Source organism: Aphelocoma coerulescens, chromosome 17 (assembly GCF_041296385.1).
Source record: "Aphelocoma coerulescens isolate FSJ_1873_10779 chromosome 17, UR_Acoe_1.0, whole genome shotgun sequence".
Classification (NCBI taxonomy): domain Eukaryota; kingdom Metazoa; phylum Chordata; class Aves; order Passeriformes; family Corvidae; genus Aphelocoma; species Aphelocoma coerulescens.
In genome coordinates this window covers 9,614,991-9,641,874 of record NC_091030.1, presented here as the reverse complement: position 1 = coordinate 9,641,874, position 26,884 = coordinate 9,614,991, and the positions used below count along the sequence as shown (strand labels likewise).

The window sequence follows — 26,884 nt, the reverse complement described above, 5'->3', positions numbered from 1 at the left end:
GGCTGAGCCTCATGTTTGACATCAGAATAACGTGAAGCACAACAAACACCTCCAGCTGCCTGGGTCACTTTATTGCTCCTGTGGCAGGGAATCCCACAATCCTGAATTGAGGATTCAGCATAAAGATAAAAGAAAGAAACTGATTTGCTAAGACAGAATTATGCTTGATACTCAAAATCACCAATAACCTTAGGGCCCACATAAAAATTCTGCCTTGTTTCTCCTTCATCTCTCTTCATTTTTATCAGAGAGTGAGTCAGCATCGTGCATTCCTGATGTTGTAACTTCTCCTCATTCCACTGGTAATCAGCAGCATTCCTTCACAGCAACCCAACTCCTTAAACACTTCAGTCTGTGAACAGGAGGAAGGCTGAGAAAGTTCATGTGCGAGGTGGTACCAGGCAGGCATGGACACATTCCACCCCATTCCACTCCGATAAGCAGGGCTGGGGGAAGGAGAGTCCCCCACTGCCTCCCTCACAGATAACTCACAGGTGTGGATTCCCCTCTGAGTCACCATTAGCACAGATGCACAAAAGAGAAACACTTAAATCACGTGCCAAATAAACATTTGCCAGGCATGAAAGAATTGGAAATCTCCAACTAAAAGACACTTTTTTCCAAAAGACAAGTACTTCCCTTGGAAAAATCCTGCTGGACAGGACAAAGAACTAGAAGCCAGGTCAGCAGAGCAAGTTATACCTGGAAACCCTAAGTATCCATTTCCTGATGAGAAATATCTTTTTATGTGTATCTTCCTTAATTTAATCCCAGCTACTTTGTATCTAGTACTTCAGTCTCAGGCAGTCCACTCTGGGGTCCCTGTCTCTCAACACCCACACCATCCATGGAATTCAGGGCCTCAAGCACTGCCTGGAAGCCGCTGCAAGCAGCCCTATCATTACTCACACACAGCCCCAGACACTGCAGGAACACAGAGGCTCAGCGAGGCAGTGAGGCAGCTCCTCTCCCCAGGACCCCCGAGGAGGTACCTGTGTATCCGGGCGCGCAGTGGCACTCGTAGTGGTCCATGTGGTTGAGGCAGGTGCCGTGGTTGCGGCAGGGCCGGGACGCGCACTCGTCGATGTCGATCTCGCAGTTGGAGCCCTGGAAGCCGGGCACGCAGAAGCAGCTGTACTCGCCCGCCCTGTCCCTGCAGATGGCCCCGTTCCGGCACGGCCCTGACGCGCACTCGTCGATGTCGTCCCCGCACGCGGCCCCGCTGAAGCCGGGCTGGCAGAGGCAGCGGTACCCGCCCGGAGCTTCCACACACGTGCCGTTGTTCAGGCAGGGGCGGCTGGAGCACACGGAGCTTTCTGTCTGGCAGCCTTCTCCACGGGGGCCCGGCTGGCATCTACAGGTGTATCCCGTTGTGCTATCCACACATTCAAATCGAGGGTCTGTGCAAGGGCTGCTCTCACACTCATCAACACTGCCACAGTCAGCACCTGCAGAGCCAGGCGTACACACACATTCATATTCCAGGAGTCCTGGAGTCCGGGTGCAGGTCATGTGGGCAGGACAGTCATGTTTAATGCAAGCATCATAGAGGAGTTCACAGTTTGTGCCCATGTAGGCTACAGGCTCCACGGGGCAGGTGCACTGGTAACCCACTTCCAAATCCTTACAGCTCCCCCCATTCTCACATGGGGATGAGGAACAGCCACTGTCACTTTCAGAGTATGAAGTTCCTGTTGAGAAAAGAGACTTTTTGTTAGTCAGCATTTGTAGCTCTAAAGAAAAAAGTTCTGCCAATCCCCATACACAACTCAGAGACTGCCCACCTAAATTCCACACTCCAAAGGGCTGTTCTAGCCAGGAGATGAGAAGGACATTGGATAATCAAATATTTACTATAAAGAAGACAACAGCCCTTTACTTGGTGGCAATCAGGAATCTCTTGCCAGTTTGGGTAACCAGGTACTTGCTTTTTTAGGAGACACTCACGAACAAACTATTTTTCTTGTGCTTATTCATCCATGAGTCACTTTGAGAACAGTGACACATATAACCTTAAATCCATTCACAAGATTAACTTCGTGTAAAATTCCACGACCCCTTTCACTGGCAGGGCACAGCATTTGTGCCTGGAAATCCAGAGAGGCAGGGTGAGTTCAGGTGTTGGCTGTGGCTCTGTATGTCCCAGCTGCTTCTTCTGGGGATACAGTTTTTTCTCAGCTAATCCAGAAGTGATTTGAAGACGCTCCCATAAATAACCCAAGGCAAACTACAAATGGGCACATTTCACAGAGTCTCTGATTACATTAGGCAGCTCAGGTTGATAACCACTGACCCTCACCCTCTCCCCATGTTAGACACGTAAATTTACACAGCAGGACATTTTTAACAAGGAAGAGCAGAGACTGCTGAGATCACCGTGCTGATGGCATTTTAGATCCAAACACTCAGTACCTGCTGAGCCAAAACAGCAGTCTAACAACCAGATACCAGGAACTAATGTTGAGACCAGATTCCCCTAAATCTGGGAGCATTTGGATGCGATCAGTTAATTCACACTGAGCCACAATGCCTTGCTGTGCCCACAAAGGCAGTGTTTAAAAGGCTCTTGCCCCATTAAGCAACTCCACCATCTGGAAATGTGATAGGACGTGCCCACTGAACTGCAAATTTAGTTCGTATAAAAGAGATTATGTAGGATACACGATAGGAGAAAAAAAAAAATTATTCAATGTAGATACTTCAAAATTGAGCAGAATGGAATAATAGGAGGAATCCTCATTTATTTTCCAAAAGAAATTTTAAATTTACTTTGTGAAACAAGGGGCAGATTGGCCAAAGGGCAGGGCAGCCCAGGGGACAGGAGATAGTGGCCTTTATGTTAGAATTAGGATGTATGTCCTGGATTCAATGCCACAATTAAGCACTTTCCAAAAGACATAAACCAACCAAAAATAGAATAAAGGGACAAAGGCAGTGCAAACAGAGAGCTTTGCCTTCCAAAAAGGCAGCAGTCATTAGCACCTCATCCCACTGTGGCCTTCGGAGATCAGAGCTTTTCATTCTGCTCAGTTCCAGGATAAATAAGAGGGAAGCTGTGTGGTACAGATATCCCAGCCTGATTCCTGCATAAGTGTTATGAAACATCCAAACTTGGAAGTAACTCTGCAAACAACTATATAGCAGATGTTTGGAAAAGGTCTATGAAAAATGGTCTCAAAGCAGAGATAAAGCTCATGAAAGAGCAAATGGTATCTGAGAAATTGCTACTGGTGAGACAATCCAGACTTCCCTGGTGTTGGAAGTCAAGCCATCACTCGAAGCCTTTGGGTAAGCAGCTCTTCACCCTTTCTGCTGCTCTCACTAAGTAGCTGTGGCCCAGGAAGTGACAGGCCTCAGTCTCTGGAAACCCCACAAAGCTGCAGGTGGAGAGGGCAGGATCCCAAATCCCCACAGCTCCCTCATCCCTCCCTGCTCCTTGGGGAATGTTGCTTTACCCTGCCATACTCCGTGCTAAGGACTTGCCAGGATCACACACCACATCATTGCTCCCCAACTGACCTTCCACGTTCTCTCACTGGTGCCAGCATTATCCCAGACCAATTTTGGTCACGTTTGCCTTGCTCTGGTGCACTTTATACACCCCCAGTAGTTAATCTGTGTCAGTGGTGCTCTATCAACTCTGCCCCATCAGCTCCTCAGTCTCTTTGTACCTGAAGGTGGAGGCACCGACTTCAGGGCCTGAAAGGGATTTATAGGAGACTTTGGTTTACAAAAGCCTGCCCCTGCCCTGACCTCCCCCCAAATTCCTCCCACCAAAGACTGTAGTGTTTCTAAGTCTTCTTTTAAGAGGCCATGCTGCTGGGGGAGGGAGGGTGCTCAGGGATTTAGGCAGCCCTTTTTCTTCCCAGCATCATCTCCATGGCCCACCCCTCCCTTCCCCTCTCATGTGATACTGGGGAGAGCTGCTGAGCCCTGCACTGTCCAGCAATCCCATTATTCTGCCATCAACCCTTTTATTCTCAGATTGCCAGTCAGGCAGAAAACAAGGATGACGGAATGTGCCTGGAATCTCTGTGGCAATTAGAGTGAAAGCCCAGGAAACTTTTCGCAAAAGAGCTTTACTAGGCAGGAGATACGAGCCTTTGTAGGCTTAATGAGTAAGCGGCCCCAGCCTGCACTTTCCACAGGCCAGGAGCACAGTTTGGGATAAAAAAGGAGCCCGAGTCTGGTGCATGTTGGAAAGGAGCTGCAGCACACTCCATCTGCAAAGAAATTCCCATTTCCACAGAATCCCCAGGCACTGCTGGCATAGCCAGGCTGAGTCACTGCCAAGGCTCATGCATGGCTTTCTGCTTCCATGAGAAGAACACAGGCAAAATGCTTTTTGCAAATAAAGCTAAACATCAAAGCCCTTTGCTATTTCCTGCCTTTCCCAAAGTTCTTTCACAACAGACACACCTTTTTGTACCTTCTCTGGTTTGGTCCATCATTGTGCCATGCTCAATGATCTGTATGAGTCACTACTGCCTGTCCCTCACAGAGAGGTGTGTGACAAATATATGGCCCCATAATCACACACCACAGACCCAACGGGGTTCAACTACAGACAACACAAAGCTTCACTAGTAAGTGCAGAGGCCTTCTTGTCTTACCAGAGAGAGCAGTGAAGGAACAGGGAGAACTCCAGTCTGCTCAAAACTCACTGTGACCATGAACAATAGCACTTGTTAATATATGTACTTCAGCAGGACCTCATTTTGGAGGAAAATGTTCCTTTTCTGGAACAGATAACCTGGAGTAACACAGCACTGCTCACAGGGCGTGCACAAAGCAGGCTGAGGACACTGTAGTGTAAATCACAAGAAATGAAACTTACCTAAACAACTGCAACTTATTCTGTGAACTGCAGCTGGCAGAAAATCCCCCATGTGTTTGATTGACTCAGTGGAGGCTTCAGGCAAATTAACAGCACTGACCCCAAATTGTACCACACACTCCCCTGTATCCAGCACACCTGTACTAATATGGAATATTTCCCAAGGACAAAACATGCCCCTGTGTGAATGTATTCTAACCCTAATACTCCTTCCATGGCAGTGCTGAACTTCTGGCTTGACAAAGAGCACATCTGATGTTTTTTGTTCTTATTTTTTCAACCATCAGTCCTAGGGCATGGAGTTATTGCTCTCAGTTTTGGAATAAATTATTATATGAATGTGAATAGCACATGAATATGCACCAAACACTAATAAGAAAAATGAATAAATTAGCTTTTCCTGCTGCACAATATAAGAACTATGAAAACGTCATTCAGACTATGCTGTTTCATGAACACAGTGAAAATCAGGTCAAGGAAATCACTGAATGACAAGAGTTTATAGTTTTTCACCAAAGTAGTTGTTGCTGGATTAACAATGACATTCAAGAGTTTTCCTTTACGTTTCACAAGAAAAATATGAATTAGTGATGTTTGTAAGGGAAAAAAGCATTAAAAGTGTATTACAGTCATACCATCCTGCAAGCTGACTCTGCATTGAAACTGGAGGAGACCACAGCTCCTTTGAAGAACAGTTCCAGGCATTTAGGGGTGGATTAGGAGGAACTTCAAAGGCTACCAGAGTCCCATATAAAGCATTCATTGAGCTCTGTCAGGACAGGGCTGGTTTTACACTTTAAAGGTAGCTGACAAAGATTTTCCTCAAACAATGAGGTTTGTGACTTTTTGTAACACTTTAAGGCAAACAAGCTGCATTACCAGGCTCTGTTTTAATCATTGACTTTACTAATCTTATACTTTATACCTATACTATGTGATCTTGTTGAAGTTGCAACAGCAAGTTTTTTGACCACAAAAAAATCGGAAATTAATGAGAAGTTAGGCAATTACTTCTTTGATTGGAGAAGCTGCTTTAGCATCACTCACTGACTTCTGTTTTGGGGGTTTCCTTTTCACAAGTTTGTTTTTTCAAAATCTTGGGTAACTCTGACAGAGAATGGATGTTGTCAGTCTGGGGACACACTTGACCTTGTGGAAGATGCTCAGTGCTGCACTGATAACTACCCTAAAGGTGTCTTAATGATCACTTAAAATTCCAGCAGGGAAGAGGCAGCATTGGGGTTATCAGCTCACAGTTTCCTTTGTAATGAAGGACAGAAAAAAAAAAAAATCCAAGCAGAGGCAGTGGTACCTACTGGAAATCCCCATCCCTGAATACTTGTTCATGCACACACCCTGCACTGGGTGAAAAATGAAAATGTACCATCACCTGTGCACAACCCCAGCAAAATGCTCATAATCACAGACACAGCTCCCAGAAGAGTCAGGCTACCTTAATATTATTTCCTGGCCTAGCAAAAACCGAATGTGAGCTTGGACAAGCCAGATCCACCTTGAGTAGAAAGAAGCTTCCTACAGATATTTTTCACCTGCCCTCCCCACTACAACAACTAAAAAAACCCAATTTACAACTAAGAGGTGAGAACAACAGGATTCCCAGAGCACCACAGGTCCCAGCTGCACCACAACAATAATGGAGCTTGAGGGATCTCCAAGTCCCCAAATCACTGGTCAAACCCCAGCCTGGGGCAATTCTCACTAGTCAGGCTGTGCTCCTGCTGCTCATTCCAGCACACCTCCCACTGGAGAAAGATCCTGAGGCCAAGGGTAGAAAGGGAACCCTTCCACCAGAAGGGATTCAGAGCAACCCAACTAGTAAATAAACTCTGAATAAAGGAATGGAGAGTTAGGTCTCCATGACAACAGGAAGGCATGTGCTTATATTAGTAAATCCCTGCTGACCTCTGCTGATCTTTCCCTATCCTGGTCAGTGTAAAGGATTAGTGAAAGGGGACGCGCATTGGCCTGTTCCCAGGATCCACACAACCAGAAAGGGAAATGGACAGGCTTGAAAAAGGGCTTTCATATTCACCCTCTCTCTTCCCCACCCCTGCTCACTTTGGAAGGACAGCTATGGAAGGGAATTGCAGGACAAAACCAAATCCTTCTTCAGGAAGCACCTTCTATGTACCTGTTCAGGGAGGGCACAAGGCCTCTTCAGGTGGCTTCACACATCCCTAGGGCTTTACAAGCCCCATTTCCTTCCTGACACACAGAGATTAAACCCTTTCTATCCAGACCTGAGCTAAGCATCTGCTCTGAGTAATACCAGCACCAGAAAAGAAGGCCTGAAACTCTCTGAGACTGCTGACGAGCTCATGACATGCTAATAACTGGCAGTGATAATTCACCTAGCCTATAATATTTCATAACCTGTATTCCCTGTCCTGTTTAGCACAGTAATGGCACTTGTGACAGCTGCTTTAACAGCAGGCTTTTCTATTTAGCCTCAGAAAAGGGGATGTGGGAATGGGAAATCCTCCAAAATACCAATGTTGGATCGCAATTATGAAGCCCCTGGGCTGCAGCAGCTTCCCAACGCCCAGCTCTGCTGGTGTACCTTGATGACTCTGGGGCCCAGAGTCAAGTTCTTCCTCCCCATTTTTTTAAAAGGGAGAAAGGACTGATATATATCTGCTGGTTGAAGCCAAACATTATCATTACTGTCTCAGGTTATCAGCTTACCAGATCTGACAATTTATGTGAAGCAAGACATGGCACTATGACCAAAAAAAACCCAAACCCTGAAAATAAAGATTAGCTAATCCAAAAGAAGTGTTGGCAATCAGCAGGCAGGACTTCTTAAGACAATACTGAATAAAGGGCCTGACAAGATGCCAGGGATCCCAGCAATGCCAAGAGTGTCTTTTGGAAAAGTCAGTTTTAAAAAGAGCCTTACTATTCATGGCTTTGATGTCTCTTGCAGAGTTCTGGTAGGTTAAACACACAAGCCCAGTGTCTCAGCCAAATACCACCTTGGATACCAACTTTAAGACATCTGATGTCCCTGGACACAGGCCAGATTACAGTTTTACCCAGATTATTGCGTGTCCACCACTTCCCAGACTGCTTCTGACATGTTTCCTTTTGTTACTGGAGACCAACAAATTCCACACCACATTTGTACATTAAGTTCTTGGTGTGCCAGAGTTTTTCATGCCAGATACATGTACATGGCCTAATGGTGTAAAATATTTATATAGAATTTACAAAGGCCTAGACTTAGACTTTCATTCATTCAGGCACAAAAAAGCATGCCTCAGGTTCTTCTTGTGAAATATGCAGAATATTTACCCCGTCAAAGAAGGAGGATGGCGATTCCTAGCTCTCTCCCCCCCAGCTTGCCCTGTGAATTGCTAAAAGGTGCCAAACAGTGGGCACCGATCCACGGGGCCCAGCAGTGCCAACACCATGGCCCAAGGCATTAACAGCATTAGTCATAAATACCACTTCAGGGAATTGAACTCATTCTTACCACGGAACAAGAAGCCAGCTAGCTTGTGTTCATTATCTGTTCACTGTTTACTGCAGATTTGAAGGTGTAACTCCTATTACCATGCTTCTAGAACTGTGAGGAAAACAAGAGCTATGAATCCTTGGTTTATGACAGCATTGAATATATTGCCACAGTAACTCTTTGATCTTTCGTCCTCAGGACACCACAGTATTTTCCCTTAATAAACACTCCTCCAAGCTGACCTTCATGTTTCACACATTCTCTTGATCTCTCAGCCATTTCCACAGATCAAACACTGGGACAGGGACTTTCCTGTGTATTCAGTTCATCAGAGTGAGTCACAGGCTTTAATTTCCAATTCTTATTTAAATATACTGACAATGAACAAAACAGCTGGAAAGATTGGTTTTATTTGTTCCCCAGTTTTGAATAAACCTTAAACTGTCCCTGTGTCCAAGCTAATCTCAAGAGCTGGCATGAGAGCTGATAGCAAAACAGGTTTGTCTTGCACATGCTCTCAGCAGGCGTCCAAAGCATCTTCCAGGCCAAAGGTATGTGAATTCCTGTGCCTGCTGATGGCTGGAGTTGTGGGAACAGAAATGAGAAGACACTCCTTCTGCCCTCCAGAATCTCCTTTAAAGACAAGGAATTAGCTGGGAGCTATTGTCTTCCCATTACACAGGCAGCAGCAGTAAAAGAGGAGCCACAGGCGGAGCCTGCACTGCTACCCCTCTGAGGTTTCTTTTAAACAACTGGAGATAGTGAGGATCTGGCTGCAGGATGCTGATGGGTACAGATTGCACCAGGCCAACTGCATATTCAGAATTTCCACAAAAACTGTGAACAAGTAACTTAGGTATCGACACTTCAATGACATTTAGACTCAGTCAATTAGAAATAAAAGAGGCAAGTTATATGGTTCATAAGGGCAAGAAAAGACATTTCTTTATGGCATTAAAAACCTACAAGTGCTATCTAAATAGCACCATTCACTCCAGTCTAAAGTCTGGCAGAATTCCCCTTGCAAAATAGGAGTAGGTGGAAAGCCTATGAAAATCAGCGCTTCCCTTGAGCTCTGCTGGCTCCAGCAAGAAGAGTCATCCACCTGCACTCAAAAGAACACCACGTTCTCAGTAAAACAATGTTCCAGAGATGAGCTTTCTCCAGGAGTGAAAAGCCACGAGTGCAGTGGTAGGAGAGCACAAACCCCCGAAGCACAGCCCGGCCCTGGCAGCCACACGCGGGTGATCTGTCCATGCAACCGGCCTTGCCTCTGCCCAACACAAAGCCACCATAATTGCTTCACACTCCAAACCAGTAGCTATGGTTACTAGATACAAAAGACAGTCCTGCTGCTTCCCTGTGGCCAGAGGAATTCCAGGCACTTAGAGCAAACACACCAGACAAAGAAGCTGATACAAAGGAGAGAAAGAAAAAAAAATCAGACAAAAATCACAACATATTTTGACTTTCACATTCATGGTCTGAGGTGACCAGAGCAAAGGAAATCTTGGGAGGCTTCAGAAGGAAAAATAGACTGTTGGGGAATCAAAGGAAAAGCTGAAAACTTTCTCCAAATCTCAAAAATTACATAAACATCACCTACTAATGCACAAAATGCCAAGTGCCGTGTTCAGCACACACGAGCAGAGAAAAGGCTCTGACTGTATTTTGTCAGTGTTCTCCATATTTTACATCCAATTCTTCATGTTGTGGATCATCTCTGTACTTGCTCAGTGGAAACCAAACCTGACTGGTACCTACAGGTAACTGGCCTGGCATTGCCGAGGACAGGATAAGGAGACCAGTTCAACCTCATTCATACTTTCCAGTAAAAGGCTGGACGTGTTCCTGACATGACCTTATAATCCCTAGATGACTAAAACAGATGTCTAGGCCCAGCAGATCTCTAGGCACCTATTCCAGAAGAAACAGAAAACAGAGATACCTTCTTTTCAGGGAACATAAGAAATTGGAAAATGGAAAGGGTGTTGATGGAACCCCAAGACATGGTCTTGAGAACTTGGAGAATCCCAGTACACTCAAGTCTATTCTATAAAATAAGTTTTAAGTGTGGAAAAAAATACAAAACAAAATAACTCCCCCACCAGTGTGATAGACTCTTTTGTTACCTCATTGCTTCTTGCACTTTGAGAATGGATCTGCTTTCTTCAAAATTTCTAGATGGAGACACTCCCGTCCTGTGATCTCCCTCCACATTTTGTACCAGACGTATCTGGCACTATACTCTCCTGGGTACAATCCTCTTGTGCCCAGATGTATTTCTAAAGCATATAGGATGGAAACAAAGGTCTGTGTTTCTTCTGTATGGGCACAACCAAAATATTCAGACCTTTCAATGGAGAAAATGGTTACCATAATAGCTGAATACTTAGTTACACGAATACCTAATTACTTTTAGTTCCTGTGAATAAATGCATACATACATGTGCACAGGGAGAAAGGTGAAAAGAGATAAGGGATAAATAGAAGGAAAAACATACGTAGAATGAAATGCCTGTTTATCTTCCAGACTAAAGTTTTCAGGCTACAAATCTAACTGTAAAACGACAATTTGTTCAATATAAGGGCAGGTCACAGATCTGATCCAAAGTTACTGCATAGTAGGTGGGTAAGAATCAGGCACAGAAGACAAAAACTTACCCCAAAACAAGAGGAAAAGTGGCAGCAGGAGAGCAGCATTGTACGGCCTGGAGGTAGTTTTCTTTAATTCCATGACAAGTGTAAGAGTGGCTGTTCTAAACCCCTCCGGGGAGAGACAGGAGCTGGAGCCCAGCAAGCCCCTCCTGTGGCCACATCACGGTGCGGGGCGGGCTCTCCCCACGCCGGGCGCTCGCGCCGGTCTCGGCCGGGCCGCAGCAGCACTGAGCCCGCGGACAGAGCCCCGCAGCCCGCGCTGCCCCGCGCCGCGAGCGCCGCCAAAACCCGCCTGGATCGCGCGGAGCGGACTGAGCCAGTGCACCGCGGCACGGGGCTGGCAGGCAACGGGGCCGGGGGTGTTCCCTCTGCCCCTCCATAACGCTGAAAACACACCTGGTGTGTCCCCCACAGCTGTGACAGTGCTCAGAACTGGTTCGGGACCGAGGCTGTTTGGAGGATGCAGGGTTCTCCATCAGCTCATATTTACAAATTCCATAGAAGGATCGAACACAGTTTTCTGAGTGAGGCTGCTTTGTTCAAAGAGAAATAAGACAAAAGCACTCTGTTAATCCCAAAGTTAGTCCACATTAGTCTTTACTGCTGTCTCTTACGGGGTGGGTGATCCCAGAGGACAGGTGAACTCACAAAATGTACAGGAACCCTCTTCCCAATAGAGGAACAGTTACAGAGATCAACAGAGGTGTCTGCAAAACACGGGCACCAAATCACACCACCTTTAGACACATGGGTTCAGTTTTATGAGTGGAAAAAGTTATCAGTGTGCATTGTTTAATGACAGTAACTGGAAAAAGACAGCCCACACTCAGCCGAGACCTACTAAGTCCCTCTAAATCCACATCACAATTGGATTAAACTGACTGTAATAAGAACTAAGTACATTGCCTCACCCTTCACTAACAACTAAAAATAGAACTACAGGTAAGATGCCAGACAAATTCCTAGTTCAAACAAGAAATATGCAAGATAGCAAGGAATTAGTGCGGACAGACCTAGGCTGCACATGACGAAAACAGGAGCAATCCTACAGTGAGTAATCTGTATTATCCCAGCACCCTTGCAGGGCTATCCTTGCAGGGTGGGATATGTGCATGGAAATGGGATAGTTACTGCAGGGGTTTTACTTTCAGTGCAGAAGCAGAACAGACACAGCAAGAGCAAGAGCCACCCAGACTCTGCAGGTCAGGAACAAATGGTTCATCTCACTGTCCTGCCTTGGAATGCTCCAAAGATGATATATCATGTGTTATCAACCTTATCTGGACCACCCTGCCCCCTCCTTCATCTCTGGTGTCCTCAGTCTGTTTTCTCAAGATCAGCCTCAGTATTAGTTTCTTGCCAGTTACCACAACCATCTGGAACTCATTTCTATCTCCTTAGACTCTTGTTTTGCTGTCAGGGGATGTAACCAAACACTGACATGTGCAGAATCTTTCTACTCAGAATATTTTTGCCTCACCTGTGTGAACTGTGCTTCCAACAATCCACCTTTTCCAAATCCCAGCAAATACATACGAATCATTGCTCAATGAACACGGCAACAAAACACCATTCTTAGCCAGGCACTGCTGTAAGTCGAGTAGTGCAACACCTCACAACACCTGGAAAACACACCGATCCATGGTAATTTATGGCTCTTAGGCTACCTGAAGGACCTGCTCAGCTTTCATAAAACAGAAGCAGTGTGACAAACCCCCCACCCCACAGAAAGTGGAGGTCGTCCCACAGAGGCTGAGGTCTTGTGCAGCCCTGCTGTTCCTGCTGTGCTGTGTGGCCTGTGACACCCCAAACCTGGACAGAGCCATGACTTATGGCACACTAGCCAGACTGAGGGAAGAGGAAAACATCCAACTTCCTTATAATAATCAAAATACCTTAATCCATTGTCTACCTGTGAGGATATTAGAATTTAATTTTATCAATGTTCATGGTTGCAATTTTATGAGATTTTGCCAGCATAAACAGCAAACCATTCCTGTGCTGGACCCCTGGGCATACAAAAGCCAATGTGGGTATTAACCAGCTTAGTCCAATTAAAGGACCCTAATGCAACTCTTTTAAGGCCCTGATTTGTTAGGCATGACTACATTTCCAAAGGAGCACAATTGGGTGGATTTGTTATCTAAAGCATAAGCTCCGAGTCCTTAGTCATCCTTGCTAAAGCCTTCCCCAAACTGGTCATGGTTTGTGCTACCTCTGCATCACTGCTGTCCAACGTCACCATAATCTGCTCTTTAACATAGTATTAAAACTAGAGCCAAAGGACACAGCTGCTTTCCTTGGTGTAACACTCATTATGAGAGATTTAAGGACAGCATAACAGCAAGGCTTCTATTCTCAGCCCAGAGCAGGAACTTTCGCAAGCCGGAAATGCATGCCATGGAAATGGGGCAGCAGTGGGCAAGCTGGATTAGGGGGAAAAGAGAAAGTAGGTCTGGAGTACTCAGCAGAACCTTGCTGCCCACTTATTCTATACTTTTCTGTACACTTATCACAAAACAATCCTATACATCTTTCTACAAAAAGTTCAGAGAGAACCACGCACCAAAGTACCTCAGCAAAAGCCTGCTTTTCATTCAAAGAACAATGTACACTTGCACGAGTTTCACAATCTTTGCTCACACAGGGCTTAAAATAATCCTAATACTGCAGATTGGATACTGGAGACGTGTGACAGGCCGGCAAGTATCAGTGGTACGAATAAAGCCATTCCTATCTCCTGTCACATGCATGCTGTCGCTGCCCCAGAGGACAGAGCCTCACCTTCCCTCCTCACCATCCTGGAACCACTGGGCACAAATCTATTTTTACTGAATTGAACAGTGGAAGCCAACAGCACCAAAGTCATGATTTTTTTCCCAACTTTTTCCTCCAAGGGTCATTAGGCATAACTGTACACAAAGGAGTCCATACTAACAGTGGCTGCTGGCTTGGGAAGTTGAGTTAGTAAAGAAAAAACCTTCCGTTTCCACTCAAAAACTGTGCCAAACCTGACTGCTTCCATACACTCTCCTGTCTTCTGTCACAGCTGAAAAGTGCCAGGAATATTTTTAAAAACTTCACATTTTGGAATTTCAAGCCTCCAGACTCACAGGCCAATTCTGTACACTGAAATGTTCAAATACAATTTGGTGCTGTAATGCTCAAGGGTTCCCCAGAGTCCAATCTTTAAGTGGAAATTGGCTCTCTCCTGCTACCCTGAACAGGCACTGTCCCCACTCTCCCATCAGCCCACTAGATGTCCCTTCTGCACTGCCAAAGTCACCAAAGGGCCCCATGTGAAAATGGGAGAGCTGGAAAGAAATTAATGTTACAGCAGCACCGGGGAACCAGAGCAACTGGACACATCCTGAACTGCTGCAGGACTGTGCCAGCAGCACCCTGGATGCTGCAAGACATTGTTGCAACATCCCCACAGTGGAGCAGCCAAGGCAGAGTTTGGGCTGTGAGCCAAAACTTTAAAGTTGCTATTAAAACCTGGCAAAATTGCACAAAATTTCCAGTCTTGAGACATCATAATCACATTTTTAGACACAATAAATTTAGTTTCCTATCATTGCTAATCAGAACTTCTGGCAAGCAAATCATGCTGCCTAATAAATGGCAGAGTCCTGAGCCTGTGACACTGGTCAGTCCCAGGCAATGGCAGTGGAAAAAGTGGGCTGACAAGGCAGAGCAGGAGGGCTGTTGTCTGGTCACTGGCACAGGTGGGCACAGTCTCACTTTCCTGGAGTATGATCACTGATTCCAGATAAAATTGCAGTGCTGAGGAAGAGGAGGGGGGCAGTCCAGCAGGACAAGGGCAGAATGAACATGTTTGCCTGAGGTCTAAAATCACCTTCTCTGCATTGCAGCATTGGCTGCTTGTTCAGAGATCTTCATGACACACCTCATCCCAAAAAAAGAGCAAATTGTAAGGACCGTAACAAAGATATCCAGCATGTGCACAGCACCTCTGCCTTCCTCTCCAACAGATAAACCATTCAAACACACACAGACGAGGCTGTGGTAAAGACAGGGCCACACTCCTGCAAAGTTATCTCTCAAGGAAGTCTCAGAAGTCAGGCTCTGACCATGGATGTACCCTTTGATCTACGTGAGACCCCGCTGGACTGCTGCAGGTCAGCTTCATGCCCTTTGATCCTCTTTCCCTGCTTACAGCTGCCTGGTGGAGGTGAATCCCTTCCAAGGGGCCTCTCTGGCAGATGGGAAGATGAGAATGTTGATCACCTCACAGGAGGCAGCCAAAATGGTGTAAAAAGGGTCTCAGGCAAGATTTTCTGCAGTAAAATGTTATAGCAGGAAGGATGTGCCCAATACATTACCAGGATCTGAGGGTGTTTTGAAGGCGCATTGAGTATTGAGAGGCCTTTTTGCTGCTGTTTTTGTCACAAACCGATCCAACACGTTTGTAAATAGTCGCCTTCCAGCGGGGCTCAGTGGAGGCTCTGGTGCCGCTGGAGGGCAGGTCTGTGCTCCCAGCCTCAAAGCAGCCTTCAAAGGTTGGATTAGCAGGGTTTGCTGCAGAGCTCTGCATTGCCAGAGCTGTGGAGCCAGGCTGGGCTTCAGGGGAAAACCAAAGGAGCAGACACTCAGAGCCAGAGGGAGGGAGGCTGCCCTGCAGCACAGCCTGGCTGAAGGAACCTCCTCATGCTGCAGGCTAAAGGAACCTCCTCAAGTTTGTATTCTGTGAAGGGGAGTGGGAGAACGGGGAATTTTGAACCTAGAAAACAAACACATCCAGCTGCACTGTGTGAGCTGTGAGCTCTGAAGATGAGTGTAGCCTCAAAGTCCTGTCTGACATCTATCTCTGCCATGGAAATGACACCTTTGAGTTCTGCACAAAATCAGCAAGTTCTGCCTCATTTTCCTTGCAGCTGCAATCTCTGCTTTCCCTCACAGACTTCACACAGTCTGCTCAGTAATGAGCCCTCTGGGAAAACTGGACATTGTCACCACAGTAGGTGGCAGGAAGTAAAATGGATGCAGACCATGAATGTGCCAAATGTTGAAGAATGAATAATGTTCTCCAAGATGCCAAAGATCTGGGGCTCACTTTTGTTTATTTGCACCTTAATGAACATTAAACACTTCTATTAACTCCAAATCTAATCCAGGTAATTAAAGACAGATTTGTCAGTATGAAGGCAAGGGACAACTGTACAGGAACAGTCCCACATTCAGTTTCCTGACTCAGAGGTGGGGATATTCTCCAGTGCTTTCAGGATTTTGGGCTGCCACACTCCTGCCTTTCTAGGCCATGTTGCACACCAGTATTAGCATTATTACTTCACAGATTGAAGCTCCCACCTGAGTCAGTTGTTTCTACTTCACAAATGCCCCAGAGTAAGGGCCCTACCTAAGGTGGGTGTGCACAAGTTGCTGGATGTGCTCTCGCTTGGATGAGAGGGTCTGGCAGGGATTACCAGAGCACACACTGCCATTTTGCTGAGATGCTAAATCCTGGTGCTTCCATCACCAGCCATTTGTCAGATTGCCTAACAAACCTCTAAGAATGACCAATGCAGACCTTCACATAAGTGCTAACAGCATTCAAGCTTGTTCTCATGGTCTCCAAATGAGTATCTTGTTTGCTTCTACTTGCAGAACCGGACCAGAGACAAGGGCTTCAGCACTTCCTTCTGCCCTGAGGGAAGCTCTGTTCTACTCCTCTTAGCCAGCATGGCTTATGCACATTTTCTACTTCATGTCTCACAACAGCAGGCAAACTGAGCTCCTGCTGGGCTTCCGTCAGAGGAGATATTGATCAGCAGCGCAAGTGCTTGAATCTCTTGCTCTGCTAACCGGTGTGCTGAATGTGCACAGGAGCTCATCAATATGTCTGAAACAAAATCTGCTCAATGGCTTTTGAAAAAAAAATAAAAAGAAAAACTGAGCTTTCTGATAACGTTGTATACAAAATATTCAAGTGGATGGATCTAGAAACTTTCTAAGAACTGGTAAAAGCACCAGGAAGCACCACTTCATCCGGTTTACAACTGTTTCAGTAAGACCAAGAATAAGCACCACAGCATCTCTCTGATGAGACACATATAAGGCTTCTTACAAGGCTGTATACAAAATATTGAAGTGGATGGTTCTAGAATCTTCCCAAGAACTATCGGGGAAAACCTCCAAAGATTTATAATACTTTAAGTCAACTATTTAATGCCAAGCCAGCCTTGCCATTCACCAATTATATGCATCATTTCTGGAAAGAAATATAATTGACAGCTTATTGGAATGCTATCCATTTTATCCCCAAGAAACTTCACTGCATCTAAGCCAACTTTATATATACCCCAGTAAGAAGCAGCATCTTGTATATTTAAAGAAGTTTTCCATGCCAAGGCCAGTGTGTCAGCACCATTTGTTATGCTTGAATGCTTTATGAGACAGAAGTCACAAACTTGACAATTTAACTCTCATTAGCTTTGGGAGTGACTCCATATGCCAGCCTAGCTACACTCTCTGGGCAAATGATGAACCTTTTTGCTTCCAACTCAGCTTTAACTCCCCCTCTGTTACAGGACTTTAGCAGAATTTCCTTTGCTGTCTCTGGGAGCAGAAGGGAAGCCAAAGTACAGATGGCTGAGCTTCCCAGAATCACAGAGAGCAGCTGTAGTGGGTCCCAGTTGATGTGTGGCTCCTTGGCTCTGCTAACCCACACCTTCAGCAAGTCACTGGAGGGTCATGAGGGCCTATCAGCGCTTTTCAAAGAAAACTTTCGGCTGAAGATTTAAACTCCATTTGATCCAAACCCCTTTTAAGTGCATGACTCTGAACCAGGGCACTCTGCATATTTCTGCCAGTCTCCCTTCCCAGGAGGTCACTATGGCAAGCATGCTGGAGAAAATAGAATCCAAGAGGCAAGAAAATCTATTTAGGTTTGTGTGTATGTGTGTTCTGAGAAAATGAGAAACCACTGTCACTTGTAACATATGAGACTAAGTGAAGATTTCTTCAATTCCATTTCTGCCTCCTGTAAATCTTGTTAAAACACAGGTTCCCTTGGCTTCTGCATATCCTTTTATTCAGGCCAGATAATGGAGATTAATCAGTGCCCAGTACCCAGTATTTCTGAGATTTCACACCTTCCTTTCACTTAGGTAAAAAGTCTTTAAAAAAGACTTTTGTGGGCTGTTACATTTCCTTTTAACTTGAGGAATCATACAGACATTTCCCTGAAATCTTGGATGAGCAAATGATTACTTTCAATTTTATTTTGTTAGTCAGAGTTAACCCTAAGTAATCTTCAAGAGTGTGCATTACAATCTGAACAAACCTCTTATTATAGCAACCAACTTTTGGGAGAGCAGGAGTGAGAAATCCAAAGCAACCAAAATGCAGGGGGGAAAGCCAGGAATGTCAACACATTGTGTTTCCCCTTAAAACAGTTTCTTCCCGTTCATAAGAGTTGCATCCTTCAGACAGGACTTTAAAACAGTGAATCCCACTCCTGGCTATTAACTTCCATGCTGATAGACACTTAGCTCCAGTTCCTTGTTCCTTTCCCCTCCTAACTTAACCCTATTGCCACGATCTGCTACAACCAGAAAGCTGACATTGTATTCCCACCACCCAATATCCACAGAGTTATCATTGAAGTCAAAGCCACAGTTCGTCCCCTTTCCATGACTTTAAAGCTCATAATCCTCTGTTACATCAGCCATAAGGACAGTGATTTGTTGAATCTGCCCAACAGACTCTTTTCCTTTTCTACTGCTTTGCAGAGACGGTGCTTCCACCACAGGCACATCCTCGAGGGCTGCTGGAATCTCACTCCTAGGTCAGAACTGGCCCCTACAATATAGAAACTAAATAACTTATTTGGGCAGTAGCACGGAGGAATTGCCCCAGCAGCAGTGGACAAAATGCTTCCCATTTCATTCATCCATCTGCAGCTGAAATGGAGCTTCCAGGGGTGAGATAAGGTCACAACGAAGTAAAAGGGGAAATAGAATCTGTCCAACAATAAACCAGGTGTCAATGCCTGCTGCACAGAGCCTGACCAAGGACAACACGGTCATTCTCTGTTAGCTGTGCTGGGATGTTGGGAATTTTGAGCAGATGTTAATAGGATGAATACATACCAGTCGCACAGTCTCAGAATAATAATGCCTGTGAATGCCAAAAGCATATTGATCTCCTGAAGTGCATAGTCAGAGCATCTAATGGCTCTGGAGAGAGCAGGGAAACACTCGGAAGGGGAAGAGGAAAAAAAAAAAAGAGATGCTTCAGATTTGAGAGTTTTATCCACTAAAAGAGCCTTGGGGCTCACAGGGGTGTTAAACTGCTGCTGCACAGACACATTCTGAGGGACCCAAGAACACAAAATTTGTGCACAAGAATGGAAGAATGAATTTACAGAACTTGTATAACTATAACAGGTCTAAAACACTTCTTCTAGGTAGAATATTAGAACCAGGAAGAACCTAAAGAGGAAAATAAATTCCCCCAGAACTGTGGGAAAAGAAAAGCTAACACCAGTGACAGAGAATGCATATACTGTTCAAAAGAAATTCAAAGGGAAATTCTTTCTATTTTAATGACCTCAGCTGTTATTAGTGATGCAGATCAGGGCTTTGTTCTAAAAGGAAGTCTCATAGCTAACCTGCGGTGTCTTTTTCAAGTGGGAGACATTGAAAGCTCCTTTTTACACAAGAGCTGTGTAACTGGGAAATTCAATTCATTCTCTTTGCTTTGATATCTATTTGGTTCAGCACTACACACACTGTCAAAAGCAAAATGCTATCCTCCTGAGGGCCCAGTGGTCCAGTGGCATATGCTCCACGGAACTGATCCAGTGTTTTCACCCTCTCACAAAGACATGCAGCTCTTTGAAGGAGGACAACACTCCAGGACAACAGGACTGCAAATTATCAGCTTGTTCAGAGAGGTTTTTCTTTTTTATGAGCTACAAAACAGACCAAACTACACTAACAGAGAGATCCTTGTAAAGTTCACTCCCAGCAGTGCCACCATAGGAGCATATCAGAATTCCAGCAACTCTGGTCAATAGTGTTATATATCCGTTGAACCACTAAGGACATTAAGCAAACACATTGAAGAGATGAGAAAAGATTCCAGTTATCCTGAGCTTCCTGCTCTCTGACCGCAAAACCACACTCTCGCATCAAATGGGGAATGCAACTCAAGGGACATTTTAATCCTACACCCCTATTCTAATTAATAATCCTATTTTATCAATATTTGATGGAGCTGTTATTGTGTTTGCTCTGACCATTTCACTTTTCAGAGAATGCTCTGAATTATGCAGCTTGATAGCAATGCAAGAGCAATGTACTCCTTTCGAGGTGGTACAGATTGGAAACATGGCACATCCTTTCCTAAGGCAGTGCCTCTGCAGAAGGTCCTGCTTCAGGAGCAGCCTATGGGATGGACTGGCAGCTGTAGCATCTGCAACTGAGCATCAGCTGATGCACAGAGATCTGTTGACTCAGCCTTAATGACCCCTCCCTGTTGTGGCCCACCATTGGATGGGAAAGAAAATAAACTCATATCCTGAAAATGAAACCACAGCAGAGACAATGCTGAGCACAACAGAGCCCAGTCATTATGTATGCTGGCACAGAGACTAACAGTTAATAAGGAACAAAACCAATAATGACAAGAAAAACTCACAATTTTTTGTGAAGTGTTGAGGAGAAGGAAGCAGACTACCCAGTGCTAAACACAACAGACATGCCTGGCCCTCACCACAAACCTTCACTCATGTCACACAGCCTCACTCATCTGGATGAGTATCTGACCAGGGCTGCTGTTGCAATTGCATTCCACGGGGTTGGGAGGTTAGTGCTGCTCCCCAACTCCTCAGCAGCACCATCCACATAAGTGTCCTCCTCCTCTGCTCTGCCTCTGCAAACACAGGAACTGCCCCAACAGCTGTCTTGACATGAGCAGCAATATGAACCCAGCAACTGCAAGTGCTTCAACTAAAGTCAATTGCTTAGGGAAAGGCAGCTCAAAAACAATTACATCCTGCTACAGGAAAAGTAAAACCTTCCACAATCCACACCACACTCTTTAAGGATCCCCTTTGGGAAACAGAATACTCGAAATTCTCCATCAGTGCAAAATCGTTAAGATCAGACCCTGCTGCTGAAGAACTGAGACACAGGGAAAGGCACTACAAACCCATGGATACAGAAATGGGGTTTTCTGTACATTCCTCACACTTGCAGTTTCTCCATCCTGTACCTTCCACCTGCAAGTGCATTTTCTCAGTTCTTGTTTCTCTATAGCACAAGTGCTCCCAAACCAGAGGTAGGACTGAAATATGGAAATACGTTGGCAAGCTCTCACTTTCCTGTCATACTGCACATTTTCCCTGTTTCAGTTTTTTTACTGCATTATACAATGCCGGTATCATAAATGCAAGTATCAATTAATATACCATGAAGGAGCAGAGAAGCAGATGAATTCATCCCAGTTCCAAGGCTGGGAATAGTGGCTATTCATGGGACAACAGGTAGCAGTCAGAGTGCCAGGAGAAGCCAGACAGACCCCTAATCACTGCGTGTCTTCTACACTTAGCATCTGACTCAAAGCCCAAAGAAGCAATTAAAGACAGCTGGCAGTTACAGTAGGCTTTGGTTCATGCCAATGGAGAAGCTGCTCCTAGGGAGCTCTGTCCTTCCACATTCCAGCAGGTTGTGATGGTTACAAGATTGTCAAAGGTCAGAAAAACTATGGAGAGAGGGAATAAGTCCTGAATAACAGCTGTCCAGTGAGTCAAAACCACTGGATCATGCAAGCTTTGAGGGAAATTTTATGTCATCTGTTCTGTCTTAGAGAGAAGAAAAGATGCAATGGCATTATTTTTTCACAGCAATGATACAAGCACAGAACAGCAAACAGATGGAGGTGTCATAACAAAGTGTGAAACACAAAAAAGAATAAAGTGAGACCCTCTGCTTGAGATGCTTGTGCTGTGAAATCCTGTCTGTAGTGGCCTGTCAGAAAAATGCCTCAATTACTACAGGCTGGGATAAGCACAGGTACTTAACCTCAGAGACAGAGGGTCTGACACCCCCAAGGATGGGCTGGGGATCCACACCACGGAGCAGGGCAGGTCCTGGCACGGGGCAGGGTGAGGGCTACAGCAGTACCACAGCAGTACCACAGCAGACCCATGGCTTGGTGTTGGAAGCAGCCCTGGAATTAAACTGTTTGCAGGAGTATTCATGTAAATTCTGACTAGTGGAGCTCTTGAGAGGTGCCAAGTGACAGAATAATGCTTTGGGTTGTTTGCTTCCAGGAGGAGAAAAAAAAAGGAAAGCACAGAAGAAAAGCATCCCCTACGTGGAAGGAACTAAATGTTACCAAGATAAAATGGAAAATGTTTAATATAGGCTATCACTGACAATGTATCCCCATCACTACACATGCAAACAAGGTTTACCGGAGCAGTATGGACCTTGAAGGACACTGTTTCATCTATAAAAGGTTAGGAGATGTTGCAACTTAGTCTTTTTGCCAGGAGATACTTTATTAAAATTGCTGTAAACAGTAACTTGTTCAAGCAAAGAAGAGGCTCTTCTTGCCACGAGCTTAAAAGGATGTTAGCCTTCAATTCTGTTTTTGAAGAATGTTTCAGATATTGATTTCTACCTCATACTCAACATAAGTTATGTTTTCTTCACAGTTCTGGTGCTCAGAGCAGAAAGCAACAATGTTTTCCTGAATCTCTAAACAGATCTCTTTTAACACCATGTTCTCTGCACAGATTTTCCCAATACTTCTCCATTCCATAACCCAGCAGCCGTAGCAAACCAAAGTATTTGGCAATACTGAATTACTCAAAGAAATCTGAGCCTTCTCTCTGTTCATAGGTCTCCCTCAGGGCCCTGAGTGGGTTGCAATAGCACAGACAGTTGCTCTAAATAGCTTGGATCCAAACACTCTACTCGATGGTGATTAAATATATAAAATGTTACACATCCAATATTTGAAGTGCAAAGGCCCAGGGCACCTCAGCAATGCTTTCCACACAGAGCAATTATAGCACTGGAAGTACTGGAAATACATCATGCGATCCAGTCACAAACTACTGATCTAAAGAGAAGGAATCTAGAACAGAAAGGAACAGTGAAAAAGTTCAAGATGTATAATTGATGTTTTCCCTTTTAATTCCATGTGTAAGCCAGTCATTGTTGCAGACCTGTACGAGAAAACAGATGTTATACACACTCAGCTGCCACACAGACACTACTCCTAGGAAGTACAACAGTCTAGGCCATTCAAGGCAGAGATTTTTTGCTGTTACTGTGACATCTGTACCCTTCAAAAGTTAGGGTTTTTTACTTAGAAAAGGCTGTACTTTACAAAGATGTTGCTAACAGAGGAAGTGAATATCTGACACTGCAAATTAATTAGACTTTGTCATATATTTGTACTTTTTTCTAATGGAATACTAATCCTGACAGTTGGCACTGATTAGTATTTTGGAAGTGGTTCTCAGGAGCTGCTGACTCACTGGGCCATGGTCCCCACTGTTTCAACAAACTACAGAAACAGGCAAAGCAAAAGGACAGACATGGCAAAACCCATCTATGGCTCATCAAGTAATTTAAATACATGAAAGTAAGTGTGGCTTTATAGTCCTTCAATTATGCATTGCATCTGAATTATGTATGGAGCAGAGGGCAGGCAGGAATTCTGGCGGAAGGAAGCAGCGCAGTGCACTAGCGCTTCCTCCCCAGGACAAGACAGGACTGTGCTCTGCACCAGGCTCTCTCCAGTTTAATGGAAGCCTGTCTTTCGCAGACATTTTGCATACCCATTCTCATGGCAAGGAGTTGTTTCATCCAGCTCAGCAATCCCATGCTGCCCCCTCAGAGGAAGACATTTCCATTGCTGGTGAGCAAATACTTCCCCTAGATCCTGCTGTGCTCTTAGTTAGCCCAAGTACTCTTCAAGAATAATGTAATCCATAGGTACTTTAAACCTCTAAAACCTAACTTACTTAATGTCAAGTGTTTAAATACATCATGCCTCTCATATCAGTCAGTGGTTTTGTAATGTATTGCATTTGTCTAATCTGCAGTTTTACCATTCTGTTGACTGTAATGATTGTTTTTGCTACTCTAATTCAGTATTTACACCTTCACCATTTTTGTGAGGGACAGATATTAATCACCTCTTATAATGCCATATAATCTGGCCGTAAGGTCCCTTGGAAAAAAAAGTCAACTTTAATCATTATATCATTATACCATTACTAACCATTATCCCAAGTTCTGCCATTGCTACCTGTAGTGGATCTATAATGAATGTGCACATACACAAATCATGCACGAATACAAAAACTCCATGTTCAGTCCTTAATTCCATACTCTTCTCTCCATTTACTTTTGGTTTCTATTTACTATTTTTCACTTTAAATGCACAGTTGTGTATTACACATGAATAAATACAGACTATTTAGAGAAGTGATAGTGGATAAAGGATTAATCCTCTGAGACAGTTTTACAGGTTGGTCTGTCCTTATGCATTTCCGTAGCCAGACATCAACAAAGAACATCTCTCCACCTCCACCCTACCTCCTCCTTAGACTGTACCTTGCACTGGGCAAAACATTAAACCCTGTTCCCTGAAGCAAGATTCATGCAGAAAACAGACACTGTCAACTTCAGATACAGCCCCACATACAAACTGACATTTGGTTTATGCTGGGAAAACTTCTGAAACTCCAGGCGTGATTTTGCAGAAGGAATATTTGTGCTTTTGTCTTTCCCTGAGGCACAATGACCTTCCCTTGAGCGGGAGCAGCGCAGCTCTGCAGCCAGCCCCGGCCCGGCACTGAGCTGCAGCTGCCACGCGGTGGCAGAGGTTGGGTACCGTCACCACAGCGCCGCTTCCTAGGAATGCACTGAGAACGCTTATTCTCTGCTCAAGGTGACTCTCAAGATGATTTCGTGCCTCCTCATTACTTACTATACATATTTATAGATAAATTAAGAATTCAAACAAGCGTTTATACAATTAATCGCTTCAAGTTCTAGTGGAATAAACAGTATCAAACCAATTCATCAGCTTGGGGGCTTATGACAATTTAACACAATTTCACTTTTTTCTGTTCCCTCTCTGGTATCATGTCTCACACAAGAGTTAAAATGCCAAAAACCAGCAGAGTTCTTTGTATCAGAAGGAACATAAGGAGTTCTGAACCATCAACTATTTGCTTCAACTCACCATGAAGAGAAAATTGATTTGATGCAATAATCAAGTTAGGCTTGCTTCTACACCCCTCTCCCAAAGACATTGCATCTAATCTTTAAGTATTCAGCTGATAATTCAATTACCAGCTTACTGAGAGCCACTGCAAAGACACTGTATGCTACTCACTGCAATTTGGATCATGTGAATGTACAGTATTCCACACAAGGTGCTTCTGCTTTGTGAGACCTTGCCATCCTCCCACTTCAGAGGAAGCTGCATATTTTATCCTTTAAAGATGCTACAACAGCTGTGACTCCATATAGCACATTCTCTGTATTTTTAGATCACACCAGGCCAACCAAACCCCTTTTCCCCTCTCTGCCACACCATTCATGAATCCACTAATAATGCAGCACAGCTTTGTTCTGCCCTCAGTATTCTAGCCTTGCCTTCACACAGTTTGGCCCTTTTCCTTTAATCAAACCCTGTACACTCTTCTGCTTTTCAAGTAATTAAGCACTCGAGCTGTGCTAATGCATCTTTTTATTTGCAGTTCTCCCTGGGTTTGCTCCATGCAGCATAGCACCCAGCTTTAAGCCAGGTGTGCAACGTCCTGGGCAGGGCTGTGGGAGCAGCCCCAGCCCCACACATCGAGCCCTTCCTGCCGAGCACAGCCCTGGCACTGAGAGCCCCAGAGAGGCCCCTGCCGTGACAATGCCAGGGACTGGCACGGTGCTTAATGAGCAACACACCATGGCACTGCCACACTGAGTCTGGCATTGGTGCTTGTGGAGGTTTTTTAACCCCAAATTTCCATCACCTTTCTAATCGTAAAGCGCCTGAACTAATCAAGAGTCAGCTCTGAGAAAACAGGATGAATGATTTAAAGCACTTTTGCAAAAAGAAAACAAAAACCAAATACATGGATGCCTTTCAAGGCCAGCATGACAAATCTTCTGCATAGAAAAAAAATTTGAGAAGATCACACTACACTTGCTTAGGAATCATTTTGCCTTTACAGGATCTGAATAGGAATATTCATGCTGCGTTCTAATAAAAACGGAAGTGGAACTACAAAGTGAGAAAAGAGCAATTTGCAGGATAGAGCTCACTCACAAATTGCAGGAACAGGTCACAATGAAGAATCTTCTGCTGTCAGTCCTTTCCAAGTTTCAGACTTCTGCAGAAACAAAATAGAAGATCCAATAAATTAAAATGTTTGTGAATTTTAAAAAAGCCTATAATGCCATCCTAGGTACTTCTACTCTTCCCCTTTAAATTTTCCACAGAACACTATTTTTGTAGCTGCCAGTTCTGTGACCTTGCTGGAAGTGGCCAAGCCAGAGATCAATTAGTGAGCACAGAAGAGAGGAGCAGCTTTGCCTTCATCGTGCTGTCCCTTGGGAGGAGGGCAGATCGTTATCCAGCAGGAGTGCTAGCACAGGTTGGGACTAACTGAAGATGCACAGTGCAGCAAAACCGAAAGGAAATGGGAGAATCTCTTTTTTCCTTTGGCTGTCACATTTTACATTTCCCCATAATTTAAAAATACTTTAATTTTCCAGTTAACAAAACCTTGTTACACTAAACGGTATGTACAACAAACACACCATGCTGGCTTCAAACACATAAATTATGAAGCAAGCTCTCGAAACCCTCAGGAAATCCCCACTGTCCCCCATTTCAGAGCCAGGACAAACTAAAGC

General features: G+C 44.7%; 1 protein-coding gene across 4 annotated transcripts in view; it reads right to left on the bottom strand.

Annotated features, from left to right (window-relative positions):
- The window catches only part of CRB2 (crumbs cell polarity complex component 2), a 58,629-nt gene that overhangs the window by 24,457 nt on the left and 7,288 nt on the right, over positions 1-26,884 (bottom strand). For all 4 annotated transcript variants that reach the window (XM_069032070.1, XM_069032072.1, XM_069032071.1 and 1 more), the window contains 2 exons: positions 26,295-26,358; positions 993-1,691 (listed from right to left, as the gene is read on the bottom strand). In XM_069032070.1, coding sequence (XP_068888171.1) covers positions 993-1,572 — 580 coding nt within the window. In that variant the 5' untranslated portion in view covers positions 1,573-1,691; positions 26,295-26,358. The remainder of the gene's footprint in view (positions 1-992; positions 1,692-26,294; positions 26,359-26,884) is intronic.